At 40.3% G+C, this 13,234-nt stretch overlaps 1 protein-coding gene across 5 annotated transcripts in view; it reads left to right on the top strand.

Moving 5' to 3' along the window:
- Positions 1 to 13,234, top strand: part of LOC121627755 (glutamate receptor 2-like) — a 155,290-nt gene that overhangs the window by 102,363 nt on the left and 39,693 nt on the right. For all 5 annotated transcript variants that reach the window (XM_041966799.1, XM_041966798.1, XM_041966797.1 and 2 more), the window contains 5 exons: positions 1,201 to 1,343; positions 2,299 to 2,514; positions 4,919 to 5,073; positions 6,815 to 7,013; positions 10,118 to 10,365. In XM_041966799.1, coding sequence (XP_041822733.1) covers positions 1,201 to 1,343; positions 2,299 to 2,514; positions 4,919 to 5,073; positions 6,815 to 7,013; positions 10,118 to 10,365 — 961 coding nt within the window. The remainder of the gene's footprint in view (positions 1 to 1,200; positions 1,344 to 2,298; positions 2,515 to 4,918; positions 5,074 to 6,814; positions 7,014 to 10,117; positions 10,366 to 13,234) is intronic.

The following is a 13,234-nucleotide window of genomic DNA, read 5'->3' as shown; positions in this document are numbered from 1 at the left end:
AAAAAGACGATCTCTAATCTTCAATTAGAAGATTAGAGCTGGTCGGCTGACGAAGACCTGCCCTCTGGTCTTCGTCAGCCGCACGCGTGCTAACGATGACCAGAGGGCGGGCTCATATTACACCGATTTTAAAATCACTGCATTGGCTCCCTGTGTGTTTCAGGATCGATTTTAAATGGTCTTGGGCCCTCTTATTTATCTGACCTGCTTTTATCATATCAACCCTCGCAGGTCCTGAGGTCCTCCGGCATTATGCCTAGAGTTAATACAAAAACTCACGGGGAGGCTGCATTCAGCCATTCCATGGCCCTCGACTATGGAATAGCCTGCCAGAGAGCATCAGGACTGCAGAGACTGTTGATGTTTGTAAAAGGAGGCTCAAAACTCACCTTTTTAGCTTGGCTTTTAACTGATTTCTTTTACGCTTTTAATTCTTCTATTATGTTACTTTTATTTCTAATATTTCTCATGACTTGTTCTTAGTTGTGCACTTTATCACTACTAGATCTTAAAATCGTATCACTATTATTTATTATTTATTTATTTGTCTATTTTATCTCTACATTTTTAACTTTCTTAAATCTTTTAACTTTTATGCATTATACCTGCTCTGCATTAAGTGTGGAGTCTGCCCCTGTCCATTGGCGTCGGGGTGGTCTCTTTGGCGGGGCTCCCGGTGGCTGTAGGCTGTGGCGCTTCTTGGTATGGATGGCTCCCATAGGTGTTTCCCCACATGGTTCCTCAGTGCCCTGCCATGTCTCACTGTGTGAGCGTGCGCATGTGTGTATGTATCTGGAAGTGGGATATTGTCTGTCATACTATGCTTTTATTCTTTCTGTTGTTGTATTCTTTTATTTTGTGAAGCACTTTGTGTTGCATTTTAAATGGATGAAAAGTGCTATATAAATAAAGTTTGATTGATTGATTGATTGATTGATCTTATCTTTTTTTCATCATTCGTGTGATTCCTTTGTTGTAAAGCACTTTGAGCTGCAATTCATGTGTGGCACTGTACAAATACACTTTTTTCTTCTTATTATTGCTATTTTTAATATTATTATTAGATTCTTTCAAAGTCTCCACTGTGAGTGAGAACAGACATGGATGTAACTTGCTGCAACTTGACTGAGGCATACAACCACAAGGCGGTAATTGTAGTATCTTGCTTGTTTGTTTGTTTTGTTTTTTGACTTATGCTAGGTTACTGCGTTGACTTAGCTGCAGAGATTGCAAAGCACTGTGGTATACGCTACCAGCTAAGGATTGTGGGAGATGGCAAATATGGAGCAAGAGATGCTGAAACCAAGATCTGGAATGGTATGGTTGGAGAGCTGGTGTATGGGGTAAGATTTAAAGCGCGCGGGCACACACACACACACACACACACACACACACAAACACACACACATTGTATAATGTTGAATGGAAATTCAGTTATGCTGGTGTTGATAGCAGCACTATGGCATCCCATGTCCAAGAGAAATTCCACTCCTGATGTGCCCTGACATAATTAATCAAATTTGGACCAGATTTTGATTTTGATCTTTTCTTAAAACAAACCAGGACAATCCACCCTTGGGAGTCGAACCATTTTACATTCTACTTTACTCATCCTGATTTGGTGTGGTACCTGAGTGGCAGGATTTCGGATATGACATATGAACTAAGTGGTGAAAAGTTTAATAAGAAGATGGTTAGGTGGAATATAACGTAAATTTGTGAGATATGTAAACATTTGGTAAGATGTGTGACAATGACGCCATGATTAGAAGTTTGAATAAGCAGCTAGATACAACAACTGGAGGACCATGGTTTAATCCTAGTCAGAGCACCTCATCAGATAAAATGAGTGCGTAAATCACTGAAATACATAGGATAGGTAAACTGGGTAAATGCCATTAGTCGTAATAAATTAATTTGTTGGGAGGATATATTGGCTCAGGTAAAATGGATGGCTGTTAAATTGAATATAAAGATGGTTAGCTGTATTAGATAGGTGGTAATATGTGGAAAAGATAGCTAAGAGTTGGATGTGAATGGAACAGCTGGAAAGAATAGGAGTTGAGATGGATTGGTTGAACAAAAGATATTTATATTTACAAGTTGAATTTATGTTTCTGTACATGTTGAAGATGTCAACATGTTTTCCACTTACTAATAGTGGCTTGACAAGGACATCCTCCAAGACAGTGGCATGTGAAAAAAAAAGTGTGTATTTTGTCATTCTCCTCTTTCCAGCCATCTCAATTCCATGAAGAGATCGCACTATCAAGCACTCTGTCTTTGTCTCTCCATCAGAAAGCAGATATAGCCGTTGCTCCCCTGACGATCACTCTTGTTCGTGAAGAGGTGATAGATTTCTCCAAACCCTTCATGTCTTTGGGAATCTCCATCATGATCAAAAAGCCACAGAAATCCAAACCAGGAGTCTTCTCCTTTCTGGACCCACTGGCCTATGAAATCTGGATGTGCATTGTCTTTGCCTATATAGGAGTTAGTGTTGTGCTCTTCCTGGTAAGTCAATCTATTTTTGCGTCTCGATGTGCTTTGTTCCCACTAGAATTCTTACTATATTATCACCATGATTGTCAGAGGTTCCTATAGTGGGTGTGTTATGGGCATGCATGAATATTCTGCTATTCTGCTTGAAATGTGCAGACTGAGTGTAGTTGAAGCCCAAAAATAAGATTCAGATCCTGGCAATGCACATAACATGCATGTAGACAGCTGTGTTGATTACAGCAGAAGTGTATGGATTCTGTGATATCAACATGATTGAGAATTGAGGAAATAATGGTGAAAATGTTGCTTAACTGCTTACACAGCCCGTGAGAGTCTGGCCTTGCATTACATCCAATTGCCCAAGTACAGATTTTGTACAGACTCCCACAATCTGACATTGATCTAATTAGAGCTACGTTTAGAAACTTCAGAGAGGTAATGTCTGCTCCTCACTTATACCCAAGGTCTCTGAGGATTCATAAGTTATTATTGTTCTTATCCTGTAATAACATGGAATCAGAATTATACTTTCAAGACCCAAACACTGCTCAAGGTCCCCTCGTTTTCTTTTTTAGAGCTTTTGTCAGATGGTTATGTATGTTGTTGAGATGGTGACCACCTGTCTCTGTTCAAAGATCGTTATTGATGTCAGATGTGAATCTTCTCCTCGATCTTTTTCTGACTATCCATCCTGGTCAATGACTTTTAGTGGTTAGAGTCTGTGGGAGAATTTAGCTGGCTGACAAGTGATACTACCGATGCTGGCAGTGCTCAGAATGCATCATAATGACATTTCACAAAACACAACAGAATTTTTGAAAATGCAATAGAATTTCTGAAAACACAAACACATTTCACAAATTACAACAACATTTCAGATTCCGGAAAAGGTTTCATTAGAACCACATCCACTTCTGTATGATAAGTGCCTTGATGGTTGCTGGTGACAGGCTCAGCTACCACTGACCTGCTGCTTTTTTAGGCAGCTGCCACTGACCAAAGCTGCAGAGGAGATGCTGAGAACATGCCAGTGTCACTGATGCTGTTTGTGGCATCTCTTAATTAAATTTTTTGAGTGTTATCAGTCGTCAGTGTTGTATTTGACTCGCTAGAAGTAGCATTTGTATGATGTGATTTTTGCATTTTATATGCATTTATACATATATGCAATTATATGTTTCCTTGAATATTTCTTAATTATTTGGTGTTGATTACCTCTGTACCTAATTTCGATTGGGAATTTTCCACTGTAGCTTTTGGGGATTTTCCACTAAGATCCCTTTGGCATCAGTATCTATTGGGATCTTAGGAACTTTCCAGATTACTGCTTTGTACTAGTTTTAGCAGTCAGTTGATGTCTTTCTTTCTTAAAAATGTAGTGTAACACTACTGTGATCACGTGTCATTGAAATGCTGTCTTCTAAGAGTTTTCCGCCGCTGCCGCTATTTCCTCCTCGTGGCCGTTGTTTCATCTAAACAGGGATTGGGCTCTGTCCAATCACATACAAGTGTTGTTGTTGTGTTTTGTGCGATGTTGTGTGTTTTCTTTAAGTCATTGTCTTTTGTGAAATCTTGTTGTTTTTCTGAAATTTAGTTGTTTTTTCTGAAATGTTGTTGCGTTTTCTGAAATGTTGTGTTTTGTGAAATGTCGTGTTTTCATTCTCTGGGCCACCATAGAGAAGAGTCTTGAAGTGTAACAATACGCTTATAAGCTGTTACAATTTCATCCACTGGGACTCCTTTTGTTGGAACCACAAAGTTACACCAAATGTGCAACACTTCATCTACTGTTGAAGTGTTCTGCCTGTTACCACAACTGCGCAAACTACATCTATTGATAAAGATAGTGAGTTGCAGTTGAAAGTTCCGGGAAAGGCTAGTGAGTGGACCTTGACTTAAGGTCTTTTTTCTTTTTCCTCTCTAACTACTGTTTCCAGGGTCTAGAATGAACTTTCACTTTCAGCATGCTATTATATTAAAACAGAAATAGCATATTTTATTTGGGACAGGGAAGAAGATGTCGTACAAAAAAAAAACATCATGTGCATAGTACAATGTGCAGGTTTTATGGGAGCACATTTATGTAACACATTTATGGCTCTAAAGTAAAGATTTGTTCTTTCGAAATAATGTTCAAAATAATGCATCATCCATCAAATTCTAAATAACAAGATCCTTTTTAGCAAATCTTTGAAGGTTGGGCCTGAAGCTGCTCAAACACTGCCTGCAGTGATTCAACAACTTGTAACTCAACCTTTCATGCTGCGTGTTTTGCTTTTGTCAATGCAAAAATCTTGCTTGTGTGCATTTTCCTGTATGAAAATCAACATGTTTCTGCTAAAGTAAAGGAGTGTCTTCAAGTAGGTACAGTGCAACAACGAAAGTCAAAGCAATAAATGATAATATTACTTTGTAGGTATCCAGATTCAGCCCGTATGAGTGGACGTTAGAGGAGCCAGAGGATGGAGCTTTGCCGCTGACAACTGAATCTACCAATGAGTTTGGGATCTTTAACTCCCTTTGGTTCTCTTTAGGTGCTTTCATGCGACAGGGTTGTGACATCTCACCAAGGTTGGTATAGCCATGACTGTACAACAGATTTATTTAATAAGAATGAATGAATTTCATTCATTTTTTCTGTTGACACTGTCAGAGTTGCTGTTATGTAGTTATTGCTCGAGTTATGTTTTTCACATTTAATTTGTCAACTGCAATAATAATAATAATAATATACATAAGGGTGACAGAACCACTCTAGCATTTAACCAGAGATCCAAAAAGCAGTAAATGATCACACAGTACAAGTACTGAGACAGCAAAATGCTGTTTAGTATCTAACCAGTAAGCTAAGCAAAGAAGTAAAAGTGCAGAGTATTATACATATGTATAGCGATATATAAATAAATAACATTGAGGGGTATATATGAATACACTAAGATAAATACACTACTAACAGCATGAACAGAGTGAAATAAACACATTTGGCTCCAATCAAATGAAATAGCCAAATCTGTAGCTAATCTAGCTAGCCTAAGCAGGCTGGCTGCCTCTGAAGTTAATGACCAACCAAGCCAATAGCCAATCTAGTGGGTTGCTAGGTTAGACACATGAGTGAGTATATTCATCAAAAGAATAGCTTTTTCTTCATGTCCCACTGCTGGCTTCTAATTTCCCACTGCCTTCTGGTGACTGTGAGTCAGGAGGTAGAGCAGTCGTCCACTTATCAGAGGGTTGGTGGTTTGGTTCCTCAGCCGTCAACATGTTGAGGTATCCTCGAGCAAGATGCTGAACCCCTAGTTGCTCCAGATGCAGTACATGGTGTGTGAATGTGGTAATGCTCGCAATGAGCAGGTGGCCTTGCTACCATGTGTGAATGGGTGAATGCAGGCTTGTGTTGTAAAGCGCTTTGAGTGATCGGAGGACTAGAGAAGCGCAATATGAATACATTCCATTTACCATTTACCAATACCTTCCTCTCAGATATATCAAGATATATGCAACCAACTTCTCAGTAGTCTTAATTTTGACCCTTACCATGTGCCATATGCTGATCCTACTGGAGACATCATAATTCATCTTGCTTTTTTTGATGGACCTGTAACAAAGATCGAGATTCTTATTGAAGTGAGTAGGGCAAGTATTGTACTGATAAAAATGGCTTATAGATATCTTCAGTTTACAAAAATCTAGTAAAATAAAAACTGGAGCCTTCTGCTTTGACAGACACCTGTGCCTCTCTGCATTTGTTAAATGTTGTAGAGACAGAACATTGGAAAAAACATTTTCCTGCAGCATATTGAAACAAAATGTGTACATTGTGGATGACGGTATGAACATATAAATATGCTAGCTATTGTTTTATAACCTGTAAAGTCATCCTTGGCTCGGAGCACAAAGTACATGGTTTTGACAGCAGGACTGGAGTTCACATCTGAGCTGTGACTTTTAAAATACTTAAACAAGACCACAAAATTTCCCTAACCTCAACCAAATGTTTAGTCCCCCTAACAAAACTATAGTGTTTTAACAAGGACATAAACTTGTAAAAGCAAAATCAGTGGGTATTAAAAATGAAAAGTCATTGTCATTATGTTGAATCCAGGAGGCATAGTATAGCGCTAATGCACTTATGTAACTGGCAAATGCAGTTTGAATGGTTTGGAGAAAGGGCTGTCAGGTGGCATGTCAGAAGAGCCACAGCCACCTTTCTGACTGTAAAGTTACCTGCTGACGTTCCATTCAATTCAATTTTAATTTGTATAGCTCCTGTGTGTGTGTGTGTGTGTGTGTGTGTGTCTGTGTGTGCGCGCAGGTCTCTGTCAGGTCGTATAGTTGGGGGGGTGTGGTGGTTTTTCACTCTGATCATCATCTCATCATACACTGCCAACCTAGCTGCCTTCCTGACAGTGGAGAGGATGGTTTCTCCCATTGAGAGTGCTGAAGACCTGGCTAAACAGACAGAGATAGCATATGGAACCCTGGACTCTGGATCCACCAAGGAGTTCTTCAGGGTAAGGACTTAATACAGTATGGAAATGATTGCAGGTTACTTCTAATGCAACTGGCAGTTTAGCAGGACACGTACAGAAGGGGCCAAATTCTAATTATTTTTTTTTTGATCAAGGTCTTTTTATTTTGTTTTTTTCATTTTTACAGATTTAACATAAACTCAACAAAGCAAACACAAAACAGTAAATTCCTTTCACCCCCTTTTTGATCCGGGGTGTTTTTTTGTTCCAGATGAAACTTGATATCTGATTATTTAATTTGGTAAAGAAAGATTTAGTTAAAAAGACTGGGAGGCACTGAAATATATATAAAAACTTAGGCAGCATGTTCATCTTTACTGTATTAATTCTTCCACCCAAAGAGAGAGGCAGCAAATCCCACCGTTTGATGTCCTGACTCAGGCTCGATAATAGGGGCTGATAGTTAGCAGCGTAAAGATCTTTATGTTTATCTGTGACCCATATGCCGAGGTATTTCAATTTTTGGGGACAAATTTTAAAGGGGAGTGAATTTAGGGATGTCTTACTGTTGCTGGTGCCGGCATCAGCTCACTTTTCTGAATATTAACCTTGTAGCCAGCCAGTTTGCCAAATTCTGTCAGCAAGACCATTAACTTAGGAAGGCTCAAGAGGGGATGTGATACATATAGAAGCATGTCATCCGCGTAAAGCGAGACTTTATGCTCCTCCCCTGATCGTTGGATTCCTTTGATGTCAGTTTGTTGCCTCAGTGCTAAAGCTAGAGGTTCCATTGCAATTGCAAAAAGAAGTGGTGACAAGGGTCATCCCTGTCTTGTGCCACGTTTAAGCTCGAAAAAAGAAGATAAATTATTAGTAGTACGAACAGCAGCCATTGGAAATGTATATAATAATCTAATCCACGATGTAAACACGGGGCCATATCCAAACTTTTCTAATGTGCTGAAAAGATCCACTCCACCCGGTCGAATGCCTTTTCAGCATCCAGTGAGAGGACTATCTCAGGCACATCTGGTGGAGAGGGGCTATAAAGGATATTAAAAAGGCGTCTAATATTGAAAAAGGAGTAACGATTCTTAATCAGTAAGATCAGTAAGCTTGGGACACAGTAACAGTCCTTCGGAGTAGTAACGTTGACATTAGTCCGCTTAGTTCAATCAGTTCAGTTTAGTTACTTCTCCATAAATGTGTAGTAGGCTATACCATAATACCATCAGAATGAATGGAATCTAAGGTTGAGCACACACACACAAAAAAAAAGGAACAGTCTTACTCGCGCTCCTCTGTAACTGGGATGATGTGCTTCTTAACGCAGCCCTGGCTTTGGCGACCCTTGCAGTGTAGTCTGGAAAGATAGCAACAGTCTCCCCATTATGTCGGAGTGGCACGCAGGTGCGTGCCCGCTTCAGCACCTCGACACAGTCTTGGAAATAGTGGAGTTTCGCCACTATCGCTCGTGGTTTTCCGCCGGGTCTCCTTGGAGCCAGGCTTCGATGTGAGCGGTCAATAAGCACATCTTTGTCCAACTGTAGCATATCTCGTAGCATCTTTGAGACCGTTGTCGTGGAGCTCGATCCAGGCGTCTCAGGCACCCCTAGTATTCTTATGTTACACCGCCGGGCTCTTCCTTCCAAGTCCTCACATTTATCTCGGAGCTCTGCCACCTCCGTCTTGAGGGCATTTACCGTGGACTGTAGACTCACCACCTCGTCTGACCATGTTGACAATCCGGTCTCCATGCCCTGTATTGTGGTTTTCATTTGGTCAATCTCCGAACGAATTGCTGCCGTGTTGTTTTGAACCTCTGCTTTTAACGCATGCAGCTCACTTTTAAGGAAGTCTAAGTCTTCGGCAAGTGCGCTTTTCATTTCTGATTTAATGACCGACGAGATTTCAGTTTTCAACGAAAGGAGAATCTCCGATTTTAGGGAGTCGGCGACGTCGGTGTTCATCTCTGGTGTAGCTGACCGTGACAGAGAAGTTCCTGCCGAGGTGGCGGTAGCAGCGTGGCTCGAGGCTGTGTTGGGCTTTGTGTTTAATGCTCCAGTATATCTATATTTTCGTAGATTCGCCGCCATTCACTCTCTTGTAAGCTTTCCTCCAGTTTCGAAAAGGGTTTCAAAGTGGTTTGGTTAATGTTTAAATGTGCAGCGCGCTACTTAGCTTGAAATAAAAAGAAGCTCGATGGGAGCTCAAACAAAACACGTCTTACTCCATTGCCAGCTCAGCAGCGCCCCCATAACCCAAATTCTAATTATTAAAGGACAAGCCAACAAATGGTGTGTTAGTAAGGTGTTATTCCAGTACCTCCAGTACAGCTTCAGTGCTGGTGGTTTAGTGCACTAGCTAACACATCCCTCACCAAAATCTCCCATACATCTGTTCCGAGACCAGAGTATACCTAGATGCACAGGAATCCCTGAAATCAGAGGAATTTTTATCCCCAACAGTTCTTCTTTCTGATGTTTAACAGTTATAGTTACAGTCATTTAAAGGCTGCTGATGAAGGTATGCATTCCCTGTGCAGTCTCTCAGTCAAACCAAGACCATTGTCAAACTTCAGTTCAAACTAATGTGATTATCTGGATTATTACATTACATAACTACATGGTGTTGACGACACATGCAGATGCCTCCGGTTAGATGAGGGGAAGACTCTGTTTGCATCAGCGATGCTTGGTGCTCAAACATAGTGAAAATTGATGGACAGTGTTTCCCCAACCTTGGGTTTTAATATCTGTCCAAAGAATTCACTAGTGTGTTTGTTGCTGCTGTTTATGTTCCTCCTGCAAAAGCAAAAACATGCATGAAGGGAACTGAATGAGGTCATCAGCAGTCCCATGAAAAAAACGAAACAGGAGTATGTTCCCATCTGCTTCAAGACAGCCACCGCCGTTCCTGTACCTAAAAAGTGTGCAGTGTCTAGTCTAAACGGCAACTGCCCTGTAAGAGAAAAACACCAACGGAAACATAGATTTACATAAAGGAGGTGCATTCACCATGTCTGTTAGGCCTCAGTGGTACACAGTTGTTTACAAACTCCATATACCTTGAAACTGTATACTTGAAAGTACTGAAGTTGTACACAACAACTTTTAGGATCTTATCTGTGTCTGTCTCCTTTTCAGCGCTCTAAAATTGCCTTGTTTGACAAAATGTGGCAATACATGAAGTCAGCAGAACCTTCCGTCTTTGTAAAGAAAACATCGGAGGGTGTCCTGCGTGTCAGGAAGTCCAAAGGGAAATATGCCTACCTTCTGGAGTCAACCATGAATGAGTACATCGAACAGAGGAAACCTTGTGACACCATGAAAGTGGGAGGAAACCTGGACTCCAAAGGCTATGGCATCGCAACGCCCAAAGGATCCCCATTAAGGTGGGTGGATCAGTATAACAATGCTAGCCAACCTGCATTGCCATATACCATTCACACTACTAACCTGCTGCCTGGCATACTGTCCCTCTCCCTTTCACACAGCTCATTTCTCCACACATTGAAATTTTAAAAGAGCAATTTTTAATTGTCAAGTTACAGTGATGAGTGGATTCAGAATTTCCCTCACCAAGTGCTCTGATGATATGATACACTGGCTGAACATCTGCTATAGTTGTCAGGTGTTTTTTAGCAAGTGTGTGAGCTATGGCTGTGTTCAAGCAGCCCTGCTCTGGAAAATAAACCACCATAGGGAGCAATGTAGTCTGGTCCCAAGCCATAGCACCAACTGGGTGTTGCAGTATGCAAGTGTGATGAATGGGCCATGGCGGCTTACTCGTTGTTATAATAATCCACCTACCCTGATGACATCATCTCAGTGGTTTGTATTTATAACATGGTTACCACCTCTGACAAATGTCTAGTGGTGGTTGCTGTGACAATTGGGGGGCAGGGGGGCTTGACATTTCAGGTCTTAAAGAAATGCTCTTTTTGTCTTTTTGCAATTGTTCTAAAAGGGGATATTATGATACAATGATCAGTGTGAAACATTCTCAGCCATCAGCCATGCTGCTTTATAAATGTCCTCTATCATTTAAAACTGATTTCATATTCCCTATATGAGGACAATTTGGCTGCAGGTTTTTCAACAGTTATGATTAGCTGTCTCTTTAAGACCTGGATCCAGGAAGTGTTTTTGTTTAAGACCTAAACAATTGTGTGTGTGTGTGTGTGTGTGTGTGTGTGTGTGTGTGTGCGTGTGTGTGTGCGTGTGTGTGTGTGTGTGTGTTTTAAAGTGTATGTCTGCCTAGTAATGTGCAGTGCTCATTAACTGCGAGTGCTAGTCAGGTCACGCTACAGATTAATATCACTCATTGAATCAAACAAATTTCTTATATAATCACCTCATGGCACCATAGGCCTACAACATAACCATAACATCATACACAGAAAAACACCAAACGTAGTTCAAAGTGTACATAGTATTAATGTTGAGAAACGAACTTGTCAATAATAATAATATATATAATAGCAAATAGACAGTTGTCTGTGAAATTCACGAAAAACATCTCATAACATTATATTAAGAACTAGCTAGTCATTCAAACCTTTGGGAGACGAGCTTTGTAAAACGTTGGGCGTCAATTCAAGATTGCCTTTTCAATACTACAAAAATGTAGCGTAAAATTGTCATGTTTTTCATTACTAAAATGTACAGCTACAGGATACTCTCAGCAATTCGTATGTATAGCACTTTTGCCCACATGCATGTGACACAATACTCAGCCCTGCTGCCGATTTCACACTTTTTACCCAATCAACAGTAAGAGATGGTAAGGTGAAAGCAGTGAAGACGACAAGCAAACATGGACATAAACAATGCAGGATTTAAAAATATGAAATATATTAACAAATGTTTAATGAGGAAAGAAAACACATTTAACATGTTTGTTAGACCTCTTGGATACACACAGTGGGCCTCATGCAAGAATGAGTCATACCAAAAAAATTGTTCTTACAGTAAGTGGCACATACAAGTAATTTAGAAAATGTGTGGCATTCAGCAATTTCATAATCTGAATGAATTTGCTTTTGGTTTGTTTAGATATGATACTGAAATTTACAAAAAACAACAACAACAAAATATAACTTCCACTGAGGAATTAGATAAAGAGTTTGGTCTGTACCTGCTCTAAATGTAAAGTGTCCTGAGACAACTTCGGTTGTGATTTGGCGCTAAATAAATAAAATTGAATTGAATTGAACTGATGAATACAAATTTAATGTTCTCTTCACCATATTATCATTAACATGGCTTGCCAATTTACTGTCAGAGGTATTTAAGATTTTAGGAACAATTTTTAATAACAGCAACTTATACATTTCACAAGAGAAAAGTAGATTACATCTTTAAGATTAAACAGTTGAATTATGCCTTAGCACCACTCAGCAGCTGACAGGGGTGGGAAGCCAAACCAAATTATCTGAAGTAATTAGATACTGTAACTACGTTGTTGGGAAATTCCATTTTTTTATCTCCAACATCACAGGAGAAGTATTATTTCAATTGTTGCTTGATGGCCAGGGGAAGAGGTTGCTTTGGTGGGAGGAGAAGAGAAGCTTTTCATGTGGATGGCTCTTGGGTATTGTCAGGTGTGGCTGGTCCCACTGAGCAGCTTGGTCAGCTGGTGTGTCTCTTTCTCTTGTCTGAAGCTTCCTGTAGCTCTTGGATATCTTCATCAACATCCTCGATCCAGCATAGAGACTTCAACTTGACTCAGCTGTTTCTCAGTAGGCAACAGGGTGATAATCTCCTCACAATATACCCACTTGAGTGAGCAGAAGATGAGTTAGCAGCTCTGACAGAAATTTTCACAGTTCTGACTTTTCTACTCTGTCTACTTTCTCTACTGTTTTTTAGTAATGCAGAGGAGGATTGGTGATCACTCTCACTCCCCTGCCCCCCCAACCTACCGGTGCTCAGCATCCCTGTGTTCATCCCCTGTGATATTGCAGAACTGTTCCTTCCTTGACCCAGAGGCCATATGAACAACACTTTTAGGAAGGGTTTATTCTATTATCAAAAAATATACATGTTCATCAGCATCTGCATTGATCCATGCTATCCCAGAGCCACAACATTACATTGTCAGCGCAATGATGACAAAGGAAGGCTCTGACTGGAGCCACAGTGGAGTGGCCTCGCTATCCATTGCTATAAGAGCTACAGCCACCGCCATTTTGTCAACATGTTCTCACTCTTAGTACCCCTCTAGTGTCAGTTTTGCATATGCAGGGTTCTGCAGTCAAG

The sequence above is a fragment of the Chelmon rostratus genome, chromosome 3 (genome assembly GCF_017976325.1).
Source record: "Chelmon rostratus isolate fCheRos1 chromosome 3, fCheRos1.pri, whole genome shotgun sequence".
NCBI lineage: Eukaryota > Metazoa > Chordata > Actinopteri > Chaetodontiformes > Chaetodontidae > Chelmon > Chelmon rostratus.
This window is presented reverse-complemented; position numbering and strand designations above follow the sequence as displayed.